This window comes from Stenella coeruleoalba (assembly GCF_951394435.1).
Source record: "Stenella coeruleoalba genome assembly, chromosome: 1".
In the NCBI taxonomy this organism is placed as follows: domain Eukaryota; kingdom Metazoa; phylum Chordata; class Mammalia; order Artiodactyla; family Delphinidae; genus Stenella; species Stenella coeruleoalba.
In genome coordinates, this window is record NC_137169.1 from 64,082,173 (window position 1) to 64,104,012 (window position 21,840).

General features: G+C 34.1%; 1 protein-coding gene across 1 annotated transcript in view; it reads right to left on the bottom strand.

The window, feature by feature from the left end:
• The window catches only part of LRRIQ3 (leucine rich repeats and IQ motif containing 3), a gene marked incomplete at its 3' end in the record, with an annotated part of 232,002 nt that overhangs the window by 115,069 nt on the left and 95,093 nt on the right, over positions 1-21,840 (bottom strand). Inside the window, exon 5 of the mRNA XM_079901948.1 lies at positions 1,939-2,095. Within this exon, the coding sequence (XP_079758074.1) occupies positions 1,939-2,095 (157 nt within the window). The remainder of the gene's footprint in view (positions 1-1,938; positions 2,096-21,840) is intronic.

Below are 21,840 nucleotides of genomic sequence, written 5' to 3' on the forward strand. Positions count from 1 at the left end.
CAACCCCTCCCCTTTCCCTACTCCCTAACTCTTTTAATGTTTTCTGGATCCTAGGTTCTCTTAGGTATTCTATAGTATTAACTGCTCTCACTATAGCTTCTAATAAATCAAGCTCCAAGTCACTAAAGACTAGACATGTGAGTAGTAAAAATAATAAAAGAATAATATATCAACTGAGTGAGCTGAAGAGAAGACTAAAAATGAGGCTAGCAGAAGATGGAATGACAATTATATATAGAAGAAATAGATTCAAAGATGAATCTTACAATGAAAAATTATTTCAGTTACTATAAGAAAGTTAGCTTTGAAGACTTCACAATGTTGTATGAATGGTAGCTATAAACAATGAAAAAAGCATAGGAAAATGTACATATTTATAGACTATGAAAGAATAATTTTTAATAAATGACATTAGTAGTGATGTGGTTAGTAGAATTACTAATATCAAAGAGCTTTAGAAAACTCCTTATAATTAATATACTTTAGCAAAGGATTTATAACATTCAAAATACTTCCAAAATCTTGAAATGGTATATTACATGTAACTTCATAAGTATTAAATAACATAACATTTATAATATATATTATTCCTATTTATGTATATATAATGGTCACTTGCCATGACACAACATATATACAAATATACATATATATGGATAGGTATATATACATCTACATTTATATATGGGTGTTGGCTATCAGTATATCCAAATTGGTTATCAGTATACAACATACCCATATCCAACTTGGATATCAGTATACATCAGTGAAAGTCTTCTCTAAATAAAGCTTATAAAAAGCAGGTGACATGCCTGAAATCAACATGTTTATATTCTACAAAGAGGGCAAAAGACACTTCACATAAACTTTATGGAGCATACTATCATCTGGAGCAAATTAATACAGTTGGCCCTGCATGCTAATGAGGAAAAAGTTTTGCATAAGATACATTTGCCTTTTAAACCTATGTTTTTATTCAATGGATAAATTTTGGTGGGATTTAAGGGCTTGAGGACATTACTGTACTATATCTAGAACACGTGTCCTCAATTACATTGAAATCAGACTAATGTCAGTCTGGACAGTTTGTATTCCCTTCTAATTATGTTAATGTAATGGAAACATTTGTAGCTCAGGCTATTCAGGTACAGGTGCAAATATGAAGGAGTTTACAGACAAACACAGTGCTTTATAAATTATAAAAAGTTCATTCCAGTTAATTATACTATAATGCCGAGTTTTCATTTTTACCATTACCTAATGGTAAAAGCAAAACAAAATTCTAAAAATAAAAAAGCACAAACTTTGGAGTCAGATGATCTCGAGTTAAGGCCTACCAATGTCACTTAACTGTTTGGCTTTTGGTAAGTTAATCAACCCCTATGAGCCTTAGTTTCCCTAATCATAAAAAAAGAGGTAAAAATACCTCTTACAGTATTGTGAAGAATATATTACATACCACATGCAAAATATCTAGCACAGTGCCTGGTACATAGTAGGTACTCAATAAATATACATTTCTTTCTATTTTTATTGTGTCCTTAAAGCAATAGATGATTTTGCACAAAATACTGAGTGAATATTATACTATATGTATAATTATCAGCCTTTAATAAACTAAATATTTCTTTATGTTTTCAGCTACTGAGAATATATTTTATATTACTATTAATAACTACTTCCAATAATTAATAAGAGAAAACACATATATAAAGCATAAATTATAAAATGGTTCTGTTAAGAGTGATTAATACACCACAAAAATTACATTTATTCTACATTATATGACTTTTATCACATCAAGAAAATCTCAAGCATAATATTAACAATGGAAGACATTTAAAAGAGATTAAAGAAATTATCACTAATAAAATATAAACTATAACTATAGTGTCTTAAAAATATTTCAAAGAAGAGTAATAAAATAATTATACTTACATGTTTCCAACATGCACGCTTTTCTGTTATATTGGTTCCAGGATGAAATAAGAGATCCTTAAAGAGCTTATCTTCAAATCCTTTGTGTTTGCAAATCCATTTTTTTTCACTTTCACTAATAGTTTTTTCCTGATGTTTTTTATACAAGAACAAGTGGCTGAATATAAAGGGGGGGGGGGAACGGTCATTTAGTTTTTTTGCAAAAAAAAAAAAGAAAACTACTTATGAGTTCACTTACATCTTGCAAAACATAGTGGTAAACTTAATGTAATATTTGTTTTCATATTATTACTATATAAAGCTAGGCATTAGGGCTGGCTCATCAACATTCATCAAGGGATGAATGAGTGCTGAGAAATCTCTGGGGACATGAATGCACAAACAATTCTGTAACTACATCTGGCTATGCATTTTATAATATAATGTCAGAGAGAACATGACTAAATTATCTATAGAAATATGTTAACAAATATAAACTCTTTTTATCTTTCTTCTCCAGTAAAGAAATAACTTATTTCCACCTAGGAAAACTACTTTACAGCAGTACTGTCCAAGAGAATATAATGCATGCCATAAAGTAACTTAAAATTTTCTATTAGCCACACTAAGAAAAAAGTAAAAAGAAATAGGTGAGATTAATTTTAATACATTTGACCCTTGAACAACACAAATGTGAACTGCGTGAGTTCACTTATATATGAATTTTTTTCAGTAAAAATAGTACTATACTATCTGTTATTGGTTGAACCCACCACACTGCGGAACCCGCAAGTACACAGGGACAAGTGTAAAGGACTAGAGCATCTGAAGATTTTGGTATCTGCAGCAGGTCCTGGAACCAATCTCTTGCAGATAGCAAGCGATGACTGTATTACGTTTTATTTAACCTAATGTGTTCAAAATATTACTAGATAAATGGCATCAACAAACTAATATCACAATAGTAAAATACTAAATGTTAGCTCTGTAAGATCAAAAACAAGGGAAGGATAACATCTCTCACCCTATCTATTCAACATTGTACTCAAAGTCCTACTCAGTCCAATAAGGCAATAAGAAGAAAACCATATACCAATATAATCTTTGAATACAGATGCAAAAATTCTAAATGCTAATAAAAAGAATCCAGCAATGTAAGCAAAGAATAATAAGACTATGACCAAGTATTACAAAGCTCATTACATAAACAATTTAATGAAGAGAAAAATGTAAGAGTATATAAATGGATGAAGAAAGACATTGGATAAAATTCAGCAGCCAATCTTTATTTTAAATTTTTTGTAAGAGAGGATATCAAAGTAAACTACTTCAATATCATGAAGACAAATTACCAAAAACCAATAATATTCATTATATGTGATAAAAGAGCAAAATCATTTGAATTAAAATGATGAAACAGGTAGGAACTTTACTGTTACATTATTAAATAGCAAAGGAAAAACAAAAATGACCAAGGAAAGCAATTTTTCCCTTTCTCAGATTTTTAAAGTGGGCTCCACCTGTTCATTCCTTCATTCAGATATTTTCACTGATGATCTACAAATTAGTTAGGGTGAAATATAATGAGAATAAAACTTATACTGGTTCAAATAAGACAGAATTTTACTTTTCTCACATGCAGTCTACACTGGTGGAGCAGCGCTGCTCCATAAAATAATTCAATCTTGCCTCAGCATACTCAAAGACACTGTCATTAACCCACATGACTAATGCATTCCAGCCCATGGGAAGGGAAAGGCATGAAAACAAAGGGGGTATAGTTACCATTTAAGTATTTGAAGCAGCAGTTGTAGTCATTAATTCTGTTCACTTACAAATCTAACAAAAACATAGTCAGATGAACACATTTAGCTGCAAGTAAAATTGGTTAACAAAATCTCTAGTAGTTACTCAACTGCTAAAAGAAAAGAAAAGAATGGATTTTCAAGGAAAAAGTAGTATTTTGAAAATGACCACTATGTGCTCTCTGAAGAGAAGAAAGTCTGTAATACCATGAATGTTATATTCTCTAATAAGTAGAGTTAGACAATATAGAAATAAAACATTAAATATATAATAAGTGAATTGCTTTTCACATAGGCTGGATTGGGATAGTATTGCTAAGAGGAAACAAGCTATAGTGAGAATCTCAGAAAAACATTCTAGTAAAGCAAATGACAAGTACAAAAGGCCAGGTGGAAGTATGCTTAGGGAGGCAAGAACACACTTGGCATGTTTGAAGAACAGGAAGGTCACTGGGATGGACAGTTACTGCAGAGTTTTAAGCAGAAGAGTGGCTTTGAGATCAGAGAAGATCAAGATGGTGAAGTAGGAGGATGTGGAAATAACCTCTCCCCAACGAACACATCAAAAATACATCTACATGTGGAACAATCCTCACTGAAAAGTAAGCAGAGACTGGAAGAAATATTCCTGTACAACCAAAGCTGTGAGAAAGATCCCCACAGAATCAGGTAGGAAGGAAGAGATGTGATCAGGTCAGGACCTGTGCCCCTGGGAGGAGACTCAGAAGAAAAGAGATACTACACAGATGGAGACCCTCCCTGAGGAATGAGCAGTTTGAGCCACATATTGAGCACCCCAGCCCTGGGGTCCGACACTGGGAAGGCAAGCCCACTTGTCTGGTTCCAGGGCCGGTGGGACTAACAGCAGGGCTGTGGGAAGCCTGCTTGTGAGGAGTATGCACAAACTCCCTTGCTCCTGAAACAGTGCAGAGGGGGTGCATTGAGACTGCAGGGTGGCTGGCTGATTTCCTGGAACTGCCCTAGCCTGTGTACCAACCTAAGGAGAGTGGTCACTCATGATGCAGCTCCACACTGGGGAAAGGGCTCTGTGGCTGAGGGACAAAGGACACTCAGACACAAAGCAGCAACTGAGAAAAGCAGGGGCAACCATTACTGGTGCTCACACAGGCAGTGCATTGGAAACAGTCCAGGTCCCTGCCAAGGCCGGACCACCAGAGCTTATGCCCTAACCCACACCAAGCCCACATGCTAGCCACTCTTGCCCCATCATTGCTTCCCTCTGGGGTGAGAGTGCCGGTGCTGGGTGTGGGAAGAGCAAACATTTAATGGGAACAGACAGAGCCGGCTTGAACATGACCCCCAGGGCTTCTGCTCCAGCAGCTTGGGACAGGCCCCTTCCCCCAACAGGGTGGTGACAGCCACTGAGCAGAGGAAAAGCCCCAGCTCACTCATGGCTCTGGACCTAGCCACTCCTTCTCCAGCCCCACCTCCTACTAAGGTGATAGCTGCAAGCACACCTTGAGGAAAGATGTGACTAGTATTGTCAGATCTAGCTCTCCCATCAAGGCCACTGGGCACACACAGACTGTAGAGAAATGCTTCCACACAAGGACATTCTTTCAGGACTGTAATAAGTTACTGTTTCACCTAATTTCATAGAGACAGAGAAAGTTAAGCAAAATGAGAAGATAAAGGAATTTTGTTTCAATTGAAAAGGTAAGAGAAAACTCCTGAAAGACAACCAATGAAACAGAAAGAAATAATTTACCAGATAAAGAGCTCAAACCATTAGTAATAAGAATGCTAAATGAGAGAAAATTATAGATTAATAAAGTGCAAAATTTAACAAGGAACTAGAAATATAAAAAAAGAACCAATCAGAACTGGAGAATACAGTAACTGAAATGAAAAACAAACTAAAAGAAAAACCAACATTTGCATGATAGGGATCTGAGAAAAAGAGAGAAGAGAGTTGAAAATGTATTTGATGAAATTATGACTGAAAACTTCCCAAACATGAAGAAGGAAATAGATATCCAGGTACAGTAAGTACAGTGGGTCACAAACAAGATGAACCCAAACAGACCCACACCAGGACATATCATAATTAAAATGACAAAAGTTAAAGAGAGGATTCTAAAGGTAGCAAGACAAAAACAAAGTGTCATATACAAGGGAACCCTCAAAAATCAGCTGATAGCCTCATAAGGCTATCAGCTGATTTTTATGCAGAAAAAATTACAGGCCAGAAGGGAGCAGCATGATATATTCAAAGTGCTGAAAGGGGAAAACTGCAACCTAGGACACACTACCCAGCATGACTATCATTTAGAAGTGGAAAGATAACTTCTCAGACAAGCAAAAACATAAAGAGTTCATTAATACTAAACCTACCCTAAAAGAAATGTTAAAGAATCTTTTCTAAGTGGAAAAGAAAAGGCTATAACAAGAAGAAAGAATCTATAAAGGAAAAATCCCACTAGTTAAGGCAAATACATAGTAAAGGATGAAAATCAACCACTTAAATAAGCTAGTACAAATATTTAAAAACAAAAAATTGTAAAATCAACTATCACTACAATAGTCAGTAAAGGATACACATGAAGATATAATATATGACATCAAAAACAATATGTGTGGGAGGGGAGTAAAAAGTGTAGATATTTTAGAATGTGTTTGAATTTAAAGGACTACCCATTTTAAACAAATAGATATAGTTACAGGTCAACATATATGAACCCCATGGTAACCATAAATCAAAAACCTACAACAGATACACAAACACTAGAAAGGAACACAGCATTCAATTAAAGAAAATCATCAATTCATAGGGAAGAAACTAATAGAAGAAGAAAACAACAGAGAAGAACTACAAAAGCAACCAGAAAATAAGTGACAAAATGACAATAAGTACATATCTATCAATAAGTGATAAAATGGCAATAAGTACATACCTATCAATAGTTACTTTAGATGTCAATGGACTAAATGCTCCAATCAAAAGACATAAGATAGCTGACTGAATTAAAAAAACAAGTCCTATCTTTAGAAAAAGCAGAACAAATTGAGACCAAAGTTAGCAGAAAAAGTAGAAAAAGAATAATAAAATGATCCCAAAGTTAGAAGAAGGAAGAAAATAATAAAGATTAGAGAGGAAATACATGAAATAGAGAACATGAAAACAATAGAAAATATAACCAACCTAAGAGTTGTTTCTTTGAAAATATAAACAAAATCACAAAGCTTCAGCTAGACTAAGGGAAAAAGAAAAAGAGAAATGACCCAAATTGACAAAATTGTAAATGAAAAATGAGACATTACAATTTATACCACAGAGACATGACACATCATAAGAGACCATTATGAACAACTATATGCCAACAAACTGGACAACTTAGAAGAAACTAAAAAATTATTAGAAACACAACTACTCGAAACAAATCAGGAATAAACAGAAAGTCTGAATAGACCAATTAACAATAAGGAGATCAAATCAGTAATAAAATGTCTCCCAATGAAGAGAAGCCCAGGACCAGATGGCTTCACTGGTGAATTTTACCGAACATTTAAAGAATTTGCACCAATTATTCTTAAACTCTCCCAAAAAATCAAAGAGGAGGAAACACTCCCAGACTCATTTTATGAGGCCAGCGTTACTCTGATACCAAAGCCAGATAAGGACACTAACAGAAAAGAAAACTACAGTTCAATCCCTGTTGAATATAAGGTGCAAAAAGTCTCAATAAAACATTAGCAAACTGAATTTAGCAGCACAGTTAAAGATCTTTCACCATGATCAAGTGGGATTTATACATGGAACGCAAAGAAGGTTCAACATATGCAAATAAATGTGATCCATCGCATAAATAGAATGAAAGAAAAAAGTCATATGATCATCTCAAGAGATGCAGAAAAAGCATTTGACAAAATTCAACTTCTGTTCATGATAAAAACTCTCAAAAAATTAGGTATAGAAGGAATATAACACAATAAAGGCCATATATAATAAGCACTCAGCTATTATCATACTTAATCATGAAAAGCTGAAATATTTTCCTCTAGAATCAGGAGTAAGATAAGGGTGCCCACTCTCACCACTCCTACTCAACATAGAACTGGAAGTCCTTGCCAGAGCAATCAGGCAAGACAACGAGAGAAAAGAAATAAAAGAAAACATAGGAAAATGTTGGAAAAGAGGTAAAATTATCTCTATTTGCAGATGACATGATTTTATATACAGAAAATCTTAAAGACTCCATTAAAAAAAAACTGTTAGATATAATTGAAAAAGTCAGTACAACTGTAGGATACAAAATTAACACTCAAAAATCAGTAATGTTTCTACCACTATCAACTATATGGAAAAGAAATAGAGAAAAACATCCCATTTAAAATAGCATCAAAAACAATAAAATATCAGGACTAAACTTAACTAAGGAGGTGAAAGATTTCTACTCTGGAAACAATAATTAGTGAAAGAAATTGAAGACACAAATAAATAGAAAAGTATCCCATGTTCATAGATTGGGAAAATGAATATTGTTAAAATGTCAATACATCCAGAAGCCATCTACAGATTCAATGAAATCCCTATCAAGATTACAATGGCATTTTTCATAGAAGTAGGAAAATATCCCAATATTTATATGGAGCCACTATATACCCAAATAGCCAAAGCAATCCTGAGAAAGAAGAACAACACTGGAGGCATTACATGCCCTGATTTCAAACTATATTACAAAGTTATAGTAATTAAAACAGTATTGTATTGACATAAAAACAAGCCCATATATCAACAAAACAGAATAAGGAGCACAGAAATAAAACCGTGCATATATGGGTCAATTAATTTATGACAAAGGAGCCAAGAATCAACAATGGTAAAAGGACAGTCTCTTCAATAAACAGCATTGATAAAACCAAACAGCAACATGGAAAGAATGAAACTCCTCCACTATTTTACAGCATACACAAAAATTAACTCAAAATGGATTAAAGACTTAAATGTAAGACATGAAATCCTTGGAAGTAGACATAGGAAAAAGGTCATTGGCATGGTTCTTGGCAATGATTTTTTGGATATGACACCTGTAGTACAAGCAACAAAATCAAAAGTAAACAAGTGGAACTACATCAAATTAAAAAGCTTCTGTGAAGCAAAAGAAATAAGCAACAAGATGAAAAGACAAGCTACAGAATGTGAAAAAATATTTGTAAGCCATATATCTGATAAGGGGTTAATATCCAAAATATATAAAGAACTCATAGAACTCAGAAACAAACAAAACATGAATAATCCAATTTAAAAATGGGTAAAAGACCTGAACAGGCATTTTTCCAAAGAAGAATTCCACATGGCCAACAGACACAAGAAAAGATGCTTAACATCACTAATCATCAGGGAAATGCAAATCAAAAACACAATGCAGTATCACCTCATACCTGTTAGAATGGCCATCATCAAAAAGACAACAGACAACAAATGCTGCCAAGGATGCAGAAGGGAAGGAAGACTTGTGCACTGTTGGCGGGATTGTAAACTGATATAGCCACTATAAAGAACAGTATTAAGAATCCTCAAAAAATTAAAAGCAGAACTATGACATGACTCAGCAATTTCACTTCTGAACATATATCCAAACCACCCCCCACCCCCAAAAAAGCACCAACTCCAAATTATATCTAAACCACAGACATGCCTTATATGAAATACTAAAGGAAGTTCTTCAGGTCGAAAGCTAGTGACCACAAACAGTAATTTAAATCCACAAAAAAAATAAAGAGTGCTGGTAAAAAATTGTGTAATTATAAAACAATATAAATTCAAATTTCTACTCGTTTCTTCTCTTAACTAATTTAAAAAACAATTGTATAATATAATATTTGTATAATTGTATTTTGTCTAAAACATGTATAAATGTAATGTATTTGACAATAATAGCACAAGACAGCAGGTGGAAGCAAAGCTGTTTTGGAGTAATAAAATAATACTAGATGGTAATTTAAATCCACAGGAAAAAAATGAAAAGAACTAGAAATATGATAAATAGTATTGTCAATGTAACAAACTCAATGAATATATACTTGTTCTTCTTTTTTGCCTTAGCTCCTTTAAAGGACATAACACTTTATAAAGTGATAACTGTAATAATATACTTTTGGGTTTGTAACATATATATATGTAATATGTATAACATTAATAGCACAAAAAGTTGGAAGAGGTGATAAACATATACAGAAGTGACATTTTTATTTTTATTTATTTATTTTTGCAGTATGCGGGCCTCTCACTGTTGTGGCCTCTCCCGTTGCAGAACACAGGCTCCAGAGGCACAGCCTCAGCGGCCATGGCTCACGGGTGCAGCCGCTCCGCGGCATGTGGGATCTTCCCGGACCGGGGCACGAACCCGTGTCCCCTGCATCGGCAGGTGGACTCTCAACCACTGTGCCACCAGGGAAGCCCCAAAAGTAACATTTTTATATCTCACTAAACTTGTCACTATATACCTGAAATAAATAAGTTCAGATGCATATTCTAAGCCCTAGAAAAACACCAAGAAAATAACTAAAATTATACAATTAAAACATCATGAAAGAAATTTAAATGTTACACTATACAATATTTACTCAATACAACAAAAGTAGTATAGGAGTATGAAAGGAACAAAAAGATATGAGACACTTCTGTGAATGATGTTAATATTTAGGTTTATCTTAAATTAAATTATCTTATGTTTTTGATCTCTTAGATTATTAAATTTACATGGCTCCTATTTTAAATATAATTTTACTTTTTAATACATTTTTCTTGTTTTAAAAAATTTCTTATTTAATGACTTATTTTTATAATGACATGAGGTAGATCCATAGATTGAGAAGAGGTAAAAATCATTTCCACAACCTGTTGATATTAAAACACAGTTTCCTTTTCATCAGAGTTATTTATTCATTTACTCTTTCATTTATTGCTCAAACACTTATTCAAAATGCACTGCTCTAGACTCTGGGAATACGTTGTAAAATTCCAGAGTTCCTGGTCTTATAGAACTTACACTGGAGGAAATTCTTGGCAGTAGATTCTCTTTTTCCTTATAATACGAATTATAAGAGAAAAATCTTAAAAAGTAAGTTTTAAAGAGATCACTTATTTCAGTTCAAAAATATTTGCTTAATACTTATATTCCATTTTAATTTTACTTGAGGATCTCTAAGTAATTTTCCAGTTAGGAACTGTCTTCTTATTGACTACTGGCCAGAGGACCTGAATCATCTCGTCTCCTTAAAAACTCTCATTAGAAAACAGAAAATAGTTCATGAGTTTAAAAAAATGTGGGTTGGTTGTAAAACTTAGGTTTGCCTCTTTCATATGGGTTCATTAATCCATCAAGATTCTTCTTGGACAGTGTGAGATGGTCTAGATCTTAAGAAGTCAAGGAAAGTTGGGGTGGGTGGTTGTCCACAGAAGTATTCACATTGACTCTAATTTTCTAAGATTAAAGGCTAAAATGTGAAAATAAAAAAGTTATGGTATATGCCAGAGTTTAACTTAGAACTGAACCCAGTGAAATTGTAAGCACATTTTATTTGAGTATGCATGTATAGATTACACTGGAAATAATGCCTATAACTTTCATCAGATTTTCAAAGGAATCTGTGACACCCCCCCCCAAGTTTAAACCTTGAAACAGACATTAAAGTAAATAAGAATGTTCTAAAAGAGTAGAGGAATCAAAGTAAATAACAATAAAAACGATAAGAAAAAGCAAGTCTCAAACATTTAAAATGCATAACAGGTCAGCAAGATGACAAAGAAGCAGCCCTGGGCCCCCATTTCCCCCCAACAAACACACCACTTCAGCAACAATTCAGGGACAAATTCCTATTGTGAGAAATCCACAAGCTGATTGAAAGGCTCATGCATCCTGGTGAACATGAAACTAGGCTCACCAAAGCAAGTAGTGAGATTCAGGACATCCTTTCTTCAGAATCCCTACCCCTGGCACTGTACAATATGATCAAGAAGAGAACTCCTAGCTCCCAGCTTCTTCGAGGGGAGGGAAAGAGCTAGTTCATATATCCAGTGTCCCCAACTTTTCCGAGGGACCTCTTCAAAGGGTTGGCTTCTCTCCTGCCATTCTCAGATCTTTGACAGTCTGACACAGTCTAGCCACCTGGAGGAGAATGGAGACAGATGCTTGGGTTGGTAGATGCCATAATTCCTTTCCCCTGGCTCACCACTGAGTAAGTCGACAGAAACCACAGAATGCCACAATTTTTTGGGGGCTGCCCAAAGTACTGGCTTCTGACTTGCTAACAGTTAAGTGCTGATAAGACCTGGCATAACCTAGCTTCCTGGGGACTAGTGAGAGTAGAGATGGAGATCTGGGTTGGCAGTCACCATATCCCTTGCTCCCAGTTCAGCATAGAGCAAGTAGACAAAATGTCTAGCTCTCAGTGTCTCCCTGAGCAGGTGTGGAAACACTTAAATGCCCATCAACAGCAGAATGGATAAATAAAATGTGACATATGCCTAAAATAAAATATTATTTAGGCTTAAAAAAGAAGCAAATTTTGCAATATGCAGCAACATATATGAATCTTGAGGACATTATGTTAAGTATATAAACTGGTCACAGAAAGATAAATACTGAATGATTCCACTTACATGATTCACTCTGTCCTTTTATAACTCTGGAAAATTGGAATCATATATTAAGGAATACTATAATGACTTGAAACCTGATGACTAGAAAGCTAACATAAGGCCCCATAAATAGTTTCTAAAATGAAGACATATATTCACCAGATCCAATGCTCCTCCCCACTGATCAAAGATCCAGAAGAAATGTTAGGAAAAGAAATTGTGATTCTTTTCTATGGGATTAAGTAACAACACAAATTATTAGATTAATTACTAATTTAAAATTCAACATAGGTATTATAAATAACAAAATTATAGGATGATTGTTTAAAAGTTAAGTTTGACTTCTTATAGTTTGCTGTTGGTTACCTGGCTTCATCAGGTATATCAAATTATTAAAAAATAATCATTATAGTCAGTAAAACAAAAATAGTCATCATCTTTAGAACACTTATATCTCAAAATATGATATTATAAAGAGAAGTTAATACAGGAGCAATGATAAATTATAATTTTCCAGATAACTTTTACAGTGGTTGAGAGAAAAAATATAGATAGATGTTAAATGTATGCATAGAAATATTAGTAGTTGACACAGCCTTTAAATACTTCCTCCAACCACATTCACCCAAGTGGCTCATTACATTAAATAAAGTTTACTTAATGATAAGATTCTCATCTAGAAAGTATGACGCAAATTTTAATAAGGTCTTCTTTATTATACTTATTAGCAATAGTCATATTACTAGCAGAAGTAATACAATAACAGCTATTATATTCATAATATTAATATCACATAGTATGACAATTACTACTACTAGTAATAAAATGATAAAAAATAGAAATTTATATATCCATTTATATGCCAATTCAAATTCCAGAAATTGCTTCTAAGTACATAATAATGAATATGCATAAATATATGTTTATGGATTTTTATCCCTATAATTTTTATAATTTGGAGAAAATAAAAACAATATTAATGTCCAACAGGAAAGCTCACCTAAGTAGAATATATCTATTTAAAAGAATACATCTAGCTATTAAAAATTCTTATACAATAACATTCAACACTACAGAAAATAAAAACAAGCATGTTAGATAAAATAAGAGGTATAAATACAATCATTTTTGTAAAAAATTATATACATATATATACATTTAAAGAAATACACACACAGACACAGATTATCAGCCTTTACCATTCCCTCTCCTTACGCACCATTGCCCAACCCCCATCTACACATTTGGTTGTATATTTTTCCCTTCCTCACATGGATACAAACTTTTGCCCTTGCTCTTTTTTATTTATTTTTTATTTTTTTGTGCGGTATGCGGGCCTCTCACTGTTGTGGCCTCTCCCGTTGCGGAGCACAGGCTCCGGACGCGCAGGCTCAGCGGCCATGGCTCACGGGCCTAGCCGCTCCGTGGCATGTGGGATCTTCCCAGACCGGGGCACAAACCCGTGTCCCCTGCATCGGCAGGCATACTCTCAACCACTGCGCCACCAGGGAAGCCCTCGCCCTTGCTTTTTATAAACACTGGATTTTGCTATATATATTTCTTTGTAACTTGCTTTTCTCTTAATAATCACTGAAATCTCTGTTAAATAGAGTTTAGAACTGTTATTTTTTAACAACTGTAGAGTATTTTATACTATCTCTGAATCATAAACTTTCAACAAAGGATACATAAGTTTTTCTAGGTTTTTTTTTTTTTACTACAAATAACACAATCTTGCTCCCAGCTTGCCCCTCACAACTCTCTCCTCTCCCATCTCCCTCCCTCTCTCCCTCTCACACACACATACACACACACACTTTATCTTTCAAGTAGAAATTTCAAGAAGTGTTATTGCTGATGTGAGAGTGCATCAGTCAAACTTCAACAGAGAAACAGAACAAATATACGGCGAGGAGAGAGAGAGATTTTAAGGAACTGGTCCGTGCAATAATGGGACCTGACAACTCTAAAATCTGTAAAGCAGGTCAGCAGGCTGGAAGTTCAGGGAAGAGCCGATGCTGGAGTCTTGAGTCCAGAATCTGCAGGTTGGAAACTCAGGCAGGGTTTCTACCTTGTAGTCTAGAAACAAAATGCTTCACCTGGAAATTGCAGTCTTTGTTCTTAAGGGCTTCAACTAACAAGATGAAACCCATCCACAACATGAATGGTAATCATCACTCAAAGTCTACTGGTTTAACTGTTAATCACATCTAAAAAATACCTTTACAGCAATATCTAGACCAGTTGGGCATCATAGTCTAGCCAAATTGAGACATAAAATTAACCATCATGGGGAAGGGGGCAGGGACAATGAATAGGCTGAACAGATATGAGTTTTAGGGCAGAGAAAATACTCTGTATGACACCATAATGATAGATACATGTTATTATACATTTGTCTAAACACATACAATGTACAACACCAAGTATGAACCATATGGACTTTGAGTGATTATGATCTGTCAATGTTAGGTTCATCCTTAAATCCTCATAAGAAACATTATCACAATTTTTAACCTTTGTCAATCTGTTAGAAAAAAATGGTATCTCATTGCTTCTTTAGTTTGCGTATCTTTGACTATTAATGAGATTAATAATCTTTTCATATTTATGTTGGTAACTTATATTTCTTTTATGAGCTGTCTGTTCACATCTTCCACCCATTTTTTAAATCTGAGTTGTTTTTCTTTGTCCTACTATTTGTGTGAGCTCTTTATATGTTAACATTTTCTGATTTATCCTGACACATTCTTTTTTGGGTTTTTTTTTTTGGTTTTTTTTGGCTGTATGGGGTCTTAGTTGCAGCATGCAGGATCTCTGTTGAGGCATATGGGATCTTTCATTGCGGCACATGGGCTCTTCATTGCGGTGTGTGGGCTTCTCTCTAGTTGTGGCATGCAGGCTCTGAGAGCACATGGGCTCAGTAGTTGTGGTGCGTGGCCTCTCTAGTTGTGGCACATGGGCTCTAGAGTGCGTGGGCTCAGTAGTTGCGGCACATGGGCTTAGTTGCTCCACAGCATATGGGATCTTATTTCCCTGACCAGGGATCAAACCCGCATCCCCTGCATTGGAAGGTGGATTCTTTAACCACTGGGCCACCAGGGAAGTCCCTGGTGCATCCTTTTTAATGTAAACACTTCTCTGTTTACAGCTTGCTTCTCTCCCACCATAAGGTTATAAGAATATTCAACTGAATTATCTTCTAAAGTTTTATATTTAATGCTTTAACCCATCTGAAATATATATATTTTAATATGGCATGCAACAGAGAAGCAATTATGGTTTTGTTCAGAAAGATAACCAATTTTGCCATTACCAATTATTAAATAAACCATCCTTTTCCCATATTAAAGTATTACTTCCATTCGTTAAGATCTCTTTCATATACAGAACTTTTTAGGACCCTTTATTCTGTTCATCTCATTTCTCTATACCTGTGCCAATGACCAAATATTGATTATAATGGCTTGGAAAACTGTTCTTTTTTAGTTGTTTCTTGACTATTCTAAGACATTTATTCCCTCAGAAAATTTAAAAGCATATTTTCAAGTGTCTCTACAAAACCAGGATTCTAATTACAATCACTGTAGTACTAAAGTATTTACTATTGAAAAACACCCATGTGTAAGTGGACCTTCACAGTTCACACCCATGTTGTTCTAGGGTCAACTGTACCTATAGAATTATTAAAAAAAAAAAAAGGTAAAAACGCATTTTCTTCTTAAAGATGTGTGTGTATGTATATATACATATGATATATATAAAAACACAAAGGAGGGGGAAGAACGTGGAGCTCTTTTAAAGAAAGGAAGCTTCCACTTTAAGAAATTTGGGGGAAAAAAAGAGTAAATCAAACCCACAGGAGGCAAAATGAAAGGAAATAAAGATTAGAGAGGAAATCAGTGAAATAGAAAATTAGAAAACACATAGGGAAATCCAATGAAATTAATACATGATTTCTCGAAAACATTTTTTAAAAAGGCAAATCTCTAGCTACGCTAAGAAAAGAAGTCATAAGTTATTTAAAAAAAAGAAACTACATTACTGTTGGCCTTACAGAAATTAGAAGTGCCATAAGAGAACTCTAGGAACAGCATTAGGTCCAAAAAGTAGACAATTTAGATGAAATGGAAAAATTCCCCAAAAGATACAAATTTCCAAACCTAAATTAATAAGGAGTAGAAAAATGAAACAGACTTATAACAACCAAAGAAACAAAACCAAAAAACCCCACTGAATTAGTAATTTAACATATTACAATAAAGGAAAGCCCAGGCCAAGATGACTTCATTGGTGAATTCTACCAAACATTTAAGGAAAAAATAAAATCCTTCACAAACTCGTCCAGAAAATAAAGGAGGGAACATATCTCAATACTTCATACGACTCCAGGGAGAGTTTTGCCAGCAGGCCAGATAGTGATGGATTCTTCTTTTTTTTATAAAAGGAATGGAAAATTCTTTGTAATATGGAGGTTTCATTGTAAAGGCATTTGCTTTAGCAGGATTACCTTAGAAGCAGGAAGAAAGATGACTTTTTAAAATTACAGGATCCAACTCCTTTGCCAGTTCTGTTATAAGAAAGATGGTGATTTAAATACAAAATAGCAGCAAACTGTGGAATCATAGAATCCTAATACTTCTAAGAACTAACATTTGTAAAGCTCTGCCTATGTACCAATCACTCCTGAGCACCTAACAGGTATTATCTCAGTCTGTCCTCACAAACATTACTGTCCCTGTGTTTTGAGCCTCAGAAGAGATTCAGCTCACTCAAGGACAAAGAGCTGGAGCAAGGGCATACCAGTTCTCCCAATGTCTAGGTCAGGTCACTTCTCACATCCCAGAGAGATTCTCTGGCAGACCGGTAAGTAACTTTGCAGGACAGCTTTCTGGCACTCTAGTGGGTGGCTTATCAGCAATTTCAAAAATAAAGAATTCCACAGGCATCCAGGAAGAATAGATGTATCTAAGTCAATATATATTAGAGATGGCAAAAATTCCTCGGGATTTTTGGTTATGTGGTTGGCATTGTTCCTTATTTTGAGCATTAATGAGTTCTATCTACCTTCTCCACTCACTACTCACAGTTTTTGCTTTTGCTTTGGTTATTCTAGTCAGATTCTAAGAGGCATGTTGGGAAGCCTGTTCTTCGTCATTATTTTTCTTCATTGTGAATAAAAAAATTATCTTATCCTACTTCATTATGTCTCCTCTCTTCAGCAAAAGTTAAGGCTGAAGGGGGAAACATTTTAGTTCATTTTCATACTGAAACTCAAAACCATAAACAGTTAGAACAGGAAAATTTTAGAGTCTCGTTTTCCAGTTTTCACCCTGGATCCTTATTTACCTTAGTGTCAAGTACTAAATTAAGTTTATTGTTGTCCAGTTATTGTTAAAAAAAATCTTAAGTATTTTTAAAATGCTGTAAATTTATGACTGTTTCTTTCATTTATGATTTCTTTTGTTTTCAACTGTCAGATCTTATGGGCCAGGAAGGTCTTTATAATTATCAGAATAAAAATGATATATATTTAATAGGCCATATATCTAGCATAATTATAGGAGAAAAGTGATCAAAAATTTAAAAACATCCTATATTTAAATTTTGTATTCATTCAAATTTGATTTGTAACACTTTATTTTTTATTAAATAACAAAACCCAACAAGACACAATAGTTTGCATACTATTTGCTACTGCAGATTTCATATAATCAGCAACTTTGAATAAACTCTAAAGATATATATGTAAAATCTTAACAAGTATGGAATTGCGATTGCTATTAAAAAGGTAGATAATAACTTCAACCTGCTAAGGAAGGAAGCAAGGGAAGAAAAAGGAAAGTGGAGGGAGGGAATGAGTAAGGTTTGGCTACTATTCATGTAATCCCTTAAACCAAAATCTTTAGTGACACCCACTGTGTACTAAATTTTTGTGTTAATTTTAAAAATTATTTCTAACGAATTTTACATTTTAGAGCAGTATTAGGTTCACAGCAAAACTGAGAGGAAGGTATAGAGAATTCCTATATACCCTTTGCTCCCACACATGCATAGCCTCTTTCATTGTTAACATCCCTCACCAGAACAGTATGTTACAATTGAAGAACGTACATTGACACATCACTGTCATCCAAAGACCATAGTTTACATTAAGGTTCACTCTTGGTGGTATACAGGCTGTGGATTTGGACAAATGTATAATGACAAGTAATCATCATTATGTGAGATACTGAGTATTTCACCGCCCTAAAAATCCTCTGTGTTCTGCCTATTCAGCTCTCCCACATGTCAACCCTGAACCACTGATCTCTGTACTATCTTCATAGTTTTGCCTTTTCCAAAATGTCAGATAGTTTGAACCACAAAGTATCTAGCCTTTTCAATTCTTTCACTTAGTAATATACATTTAAGTTTCCTCCATGTCTTTTCATGGTTTCACAGCTCATTTTTTATCACTAAAATTATTCTATTGTCTGGATCCAACATGTTATTTATTCATCAAGTCACTTACTAAAGGATGTTCTGGTTGCTTCCAAATTTTTGCTATTATGAATAAAACTGCTATAAACAACCATGTACAGGTTTTTGTGTAGGCATAAATTTACAACTGCTTTGGGTAAATACCAAGAAGCATATGGTAACGATCATATGGCAAGAGTATGTTATTTTTTAATTTCATTGATTTCTGCTCTAATTATTTTGTTTCTCTGTATTTTAATTTGCTCTTTTTTCTAGTTTCCTAAAGTGGAAACTTACATGACTGTTTTAGACATTTGTTCTTTTCTAATATATGCATTTAGTCCTATAAATGTCCCTCTAAGCCCTACTTTCTCCGCATCCCACAAATTTTGATAAGTCCTGATTTAACTTTCATTTAGCCAAAAATGTTTTAAAATTTCTCCTGAGATTTCTTCTTTAAACTATGTGGTATTTGGAAGTGTTAGAAGTTTTTTAGTCTTCAAGTAATTTGGAATTTTCCAGCTAAATTTGTTGTTGATGTCTTGTTTCATTCCACTGGGTCTGAGAACATAACACTGCATGCTTCCTATTCTTTTAAAGTTGTGTTTTATGGCCCAGAATGTGGTCTATTTGGGTGAATGTTCCATGTAAGCTTGAGATGAATGTGGATTCTGCTCCTGTTGTTGAATGAAGTAATCTATAAATGTCCTTTTTATCCAGTTGACTGATGATGTTGTTGAGGTGAACTATGTTTTTCCTGATTTTCTGCCTGCTGGATCTATTTCTGATAGCCAGTGTTGATTTCTCCCACTATAATAATGGACTCATTTGTTTCTCACTTGTAACTGTTCATATTTTCTATTTCTTCCTGCTTCAGTCCTGGGAGATTGTGCCTTTCTAATAATTTGTCCATTTATTCTAGGTTGTCCATTTCATTGGCGTATAGGTGCCTGAAGTAGTCTCTTATGATCCATTGTGTTTCTGTGGTTATTGGTTTTAACTTCTCCTTTTTCATTTCTGACTTTACTGATTTGAGCCCTCTCTTATTTTTTTTCTTGGTGAGTCTGGCTAAAAGTTGATCAATTTTGTTTATCTTTTCAAAGAACCAGCTCTTAGTTTCATTGATTTTTTTAAACTGTTTTAATCTCTATTTTATGTATTTCTACTCTGATCTTTATGCTTTCTTTCTTTCTACTAACTTAAGGTTCTATTGTTCTTTTTCCAGTTCATTTAAGTGTAAGGTCAGGTTGTTATTTGAGATTTTTCTTGTTTTCTGAGGTAAGTTTGTATTGCTATAAACTTCCCTCTTACAACTACTTTTGCTGCATCCCATACACTTTGGACAGTTGTGTTTTCATTTTCCTTTCTCTCCACGTGTTTTTTAATTTCTTCTTTGATTTCTTCAGTGATTCACTGATCGCTTAGAAGCATATTGTTTAGCCTCCATGGGTTTGTGTTGTTTGCAGTCTCACAGCACTGGTTGGAAAAGATGCTTGATATCATTTTAATTTTATTAAATTTACCAAGGCTTGCTTTGTGGTTAGCATGTGACCTATCCTGGAGAATGTTCCATGTGCACTTGAAAAGAATGTGTATTCTGCTGTTTTTGGACTGAATAAAAAGAATCCCAATTGGAAAAGAAGTAAAACTGTCACTTTTTGCAGATGACATGACACTACATACAAAAAAAACCCTAAAAATGCCACCAAAAAGCTACTAGAGCTCATCAGTGAATCTGGTAAAGTTGCAGGATACAAAATTAATATATAGAAATCAGTTGCATTTCTATACACTAACAACAAACTATCAAAAGGAGAAAGGAAACAATCTCACTTACAGTCATACTAAAAAGAATAAAATATCTAGGAATAAACCTACCAAAACAGGTAAAATACCTGTACTCAGAAATCAATAAGACACTGATGAAAAATATTAAAGATGGAACAAACAGATGGAAAGGTATAACATATTCATGGACTGGAAGAAGTAATATTGTTAAAATGACCATACTACCCAAGGCAATCTACAGATTCAATGCAATCCTTATCAAAATACCAATGGCTTTTTTCACAGAATTGGAACAAAAAAATTAAAAATTTGTGTGCAAACACAAAAGACCCTGAATACCAAAACAATCTTGAGAAAGAAGAGTGGATCTGGAGGAATCATGCTCCCTGACTTCAGACTATACTGCAAAACTACAGTAATCAAAACAGAATGGTACTGGCCCCAAAACAGACATATAGATCAATGGAATAGGATAGAAAGCCCAGAAATAAACCCACATACCTATGGTCAATTAATCTATGACAAAGGAGGCAAGAATATGCAATGGAGAAAAGATCATCTCTTCAACAAATCGTGCTGGGAAAACTGGACAGCTACATGTAAAAGAATGAAATTAGAACATTCTCTAACATCCTATATAAAAATAAACTCAAAATGGATTAAAGACTTTAATATGAGACTGGAAACCATAAAACTTCTAGAAGAAAATATAGGCAGAACACTCTTTAAAATAAATCATAGCAATATCTTTTTGGATCTGTCTCCTAAGGCAAAGGAAACAAAAGCATAAATAAACAAATGAGACCTAATTAAACTTAAAACCTTTTGCACAGCAAAGGAAACCATCAACAAAACAAAACAAAACGAAAACCTACTGAATGGGAGAAAACTTTTGCAAATGATATGATCAATGAGGGGTTAACATCCAAAATATATAAACAGCTCATACAACTTAACATCAAAAATCAAACAACCCAATTAAAAATGGACAGAAGATCTGAATTGACATTTTTCCATAGAAGACATATAGATGGCCAATAGGCACATGAAACAATGATCAACATTTTTAGTCACCAGAGAAGTGCAAATAAAAACCACAATGATATCACCTTACACTTTCAGAATGGCTATCATCAAAAAGACCACAGATAACAAATATTGGCAAGGATGTGGAGAAAAATTAACACTTGTACACTGGTGGTGGGAATTTATATTGGCGCATCCACTGTGGAAAACAGTACAGAGGTTTCTCAAAAAACTAAA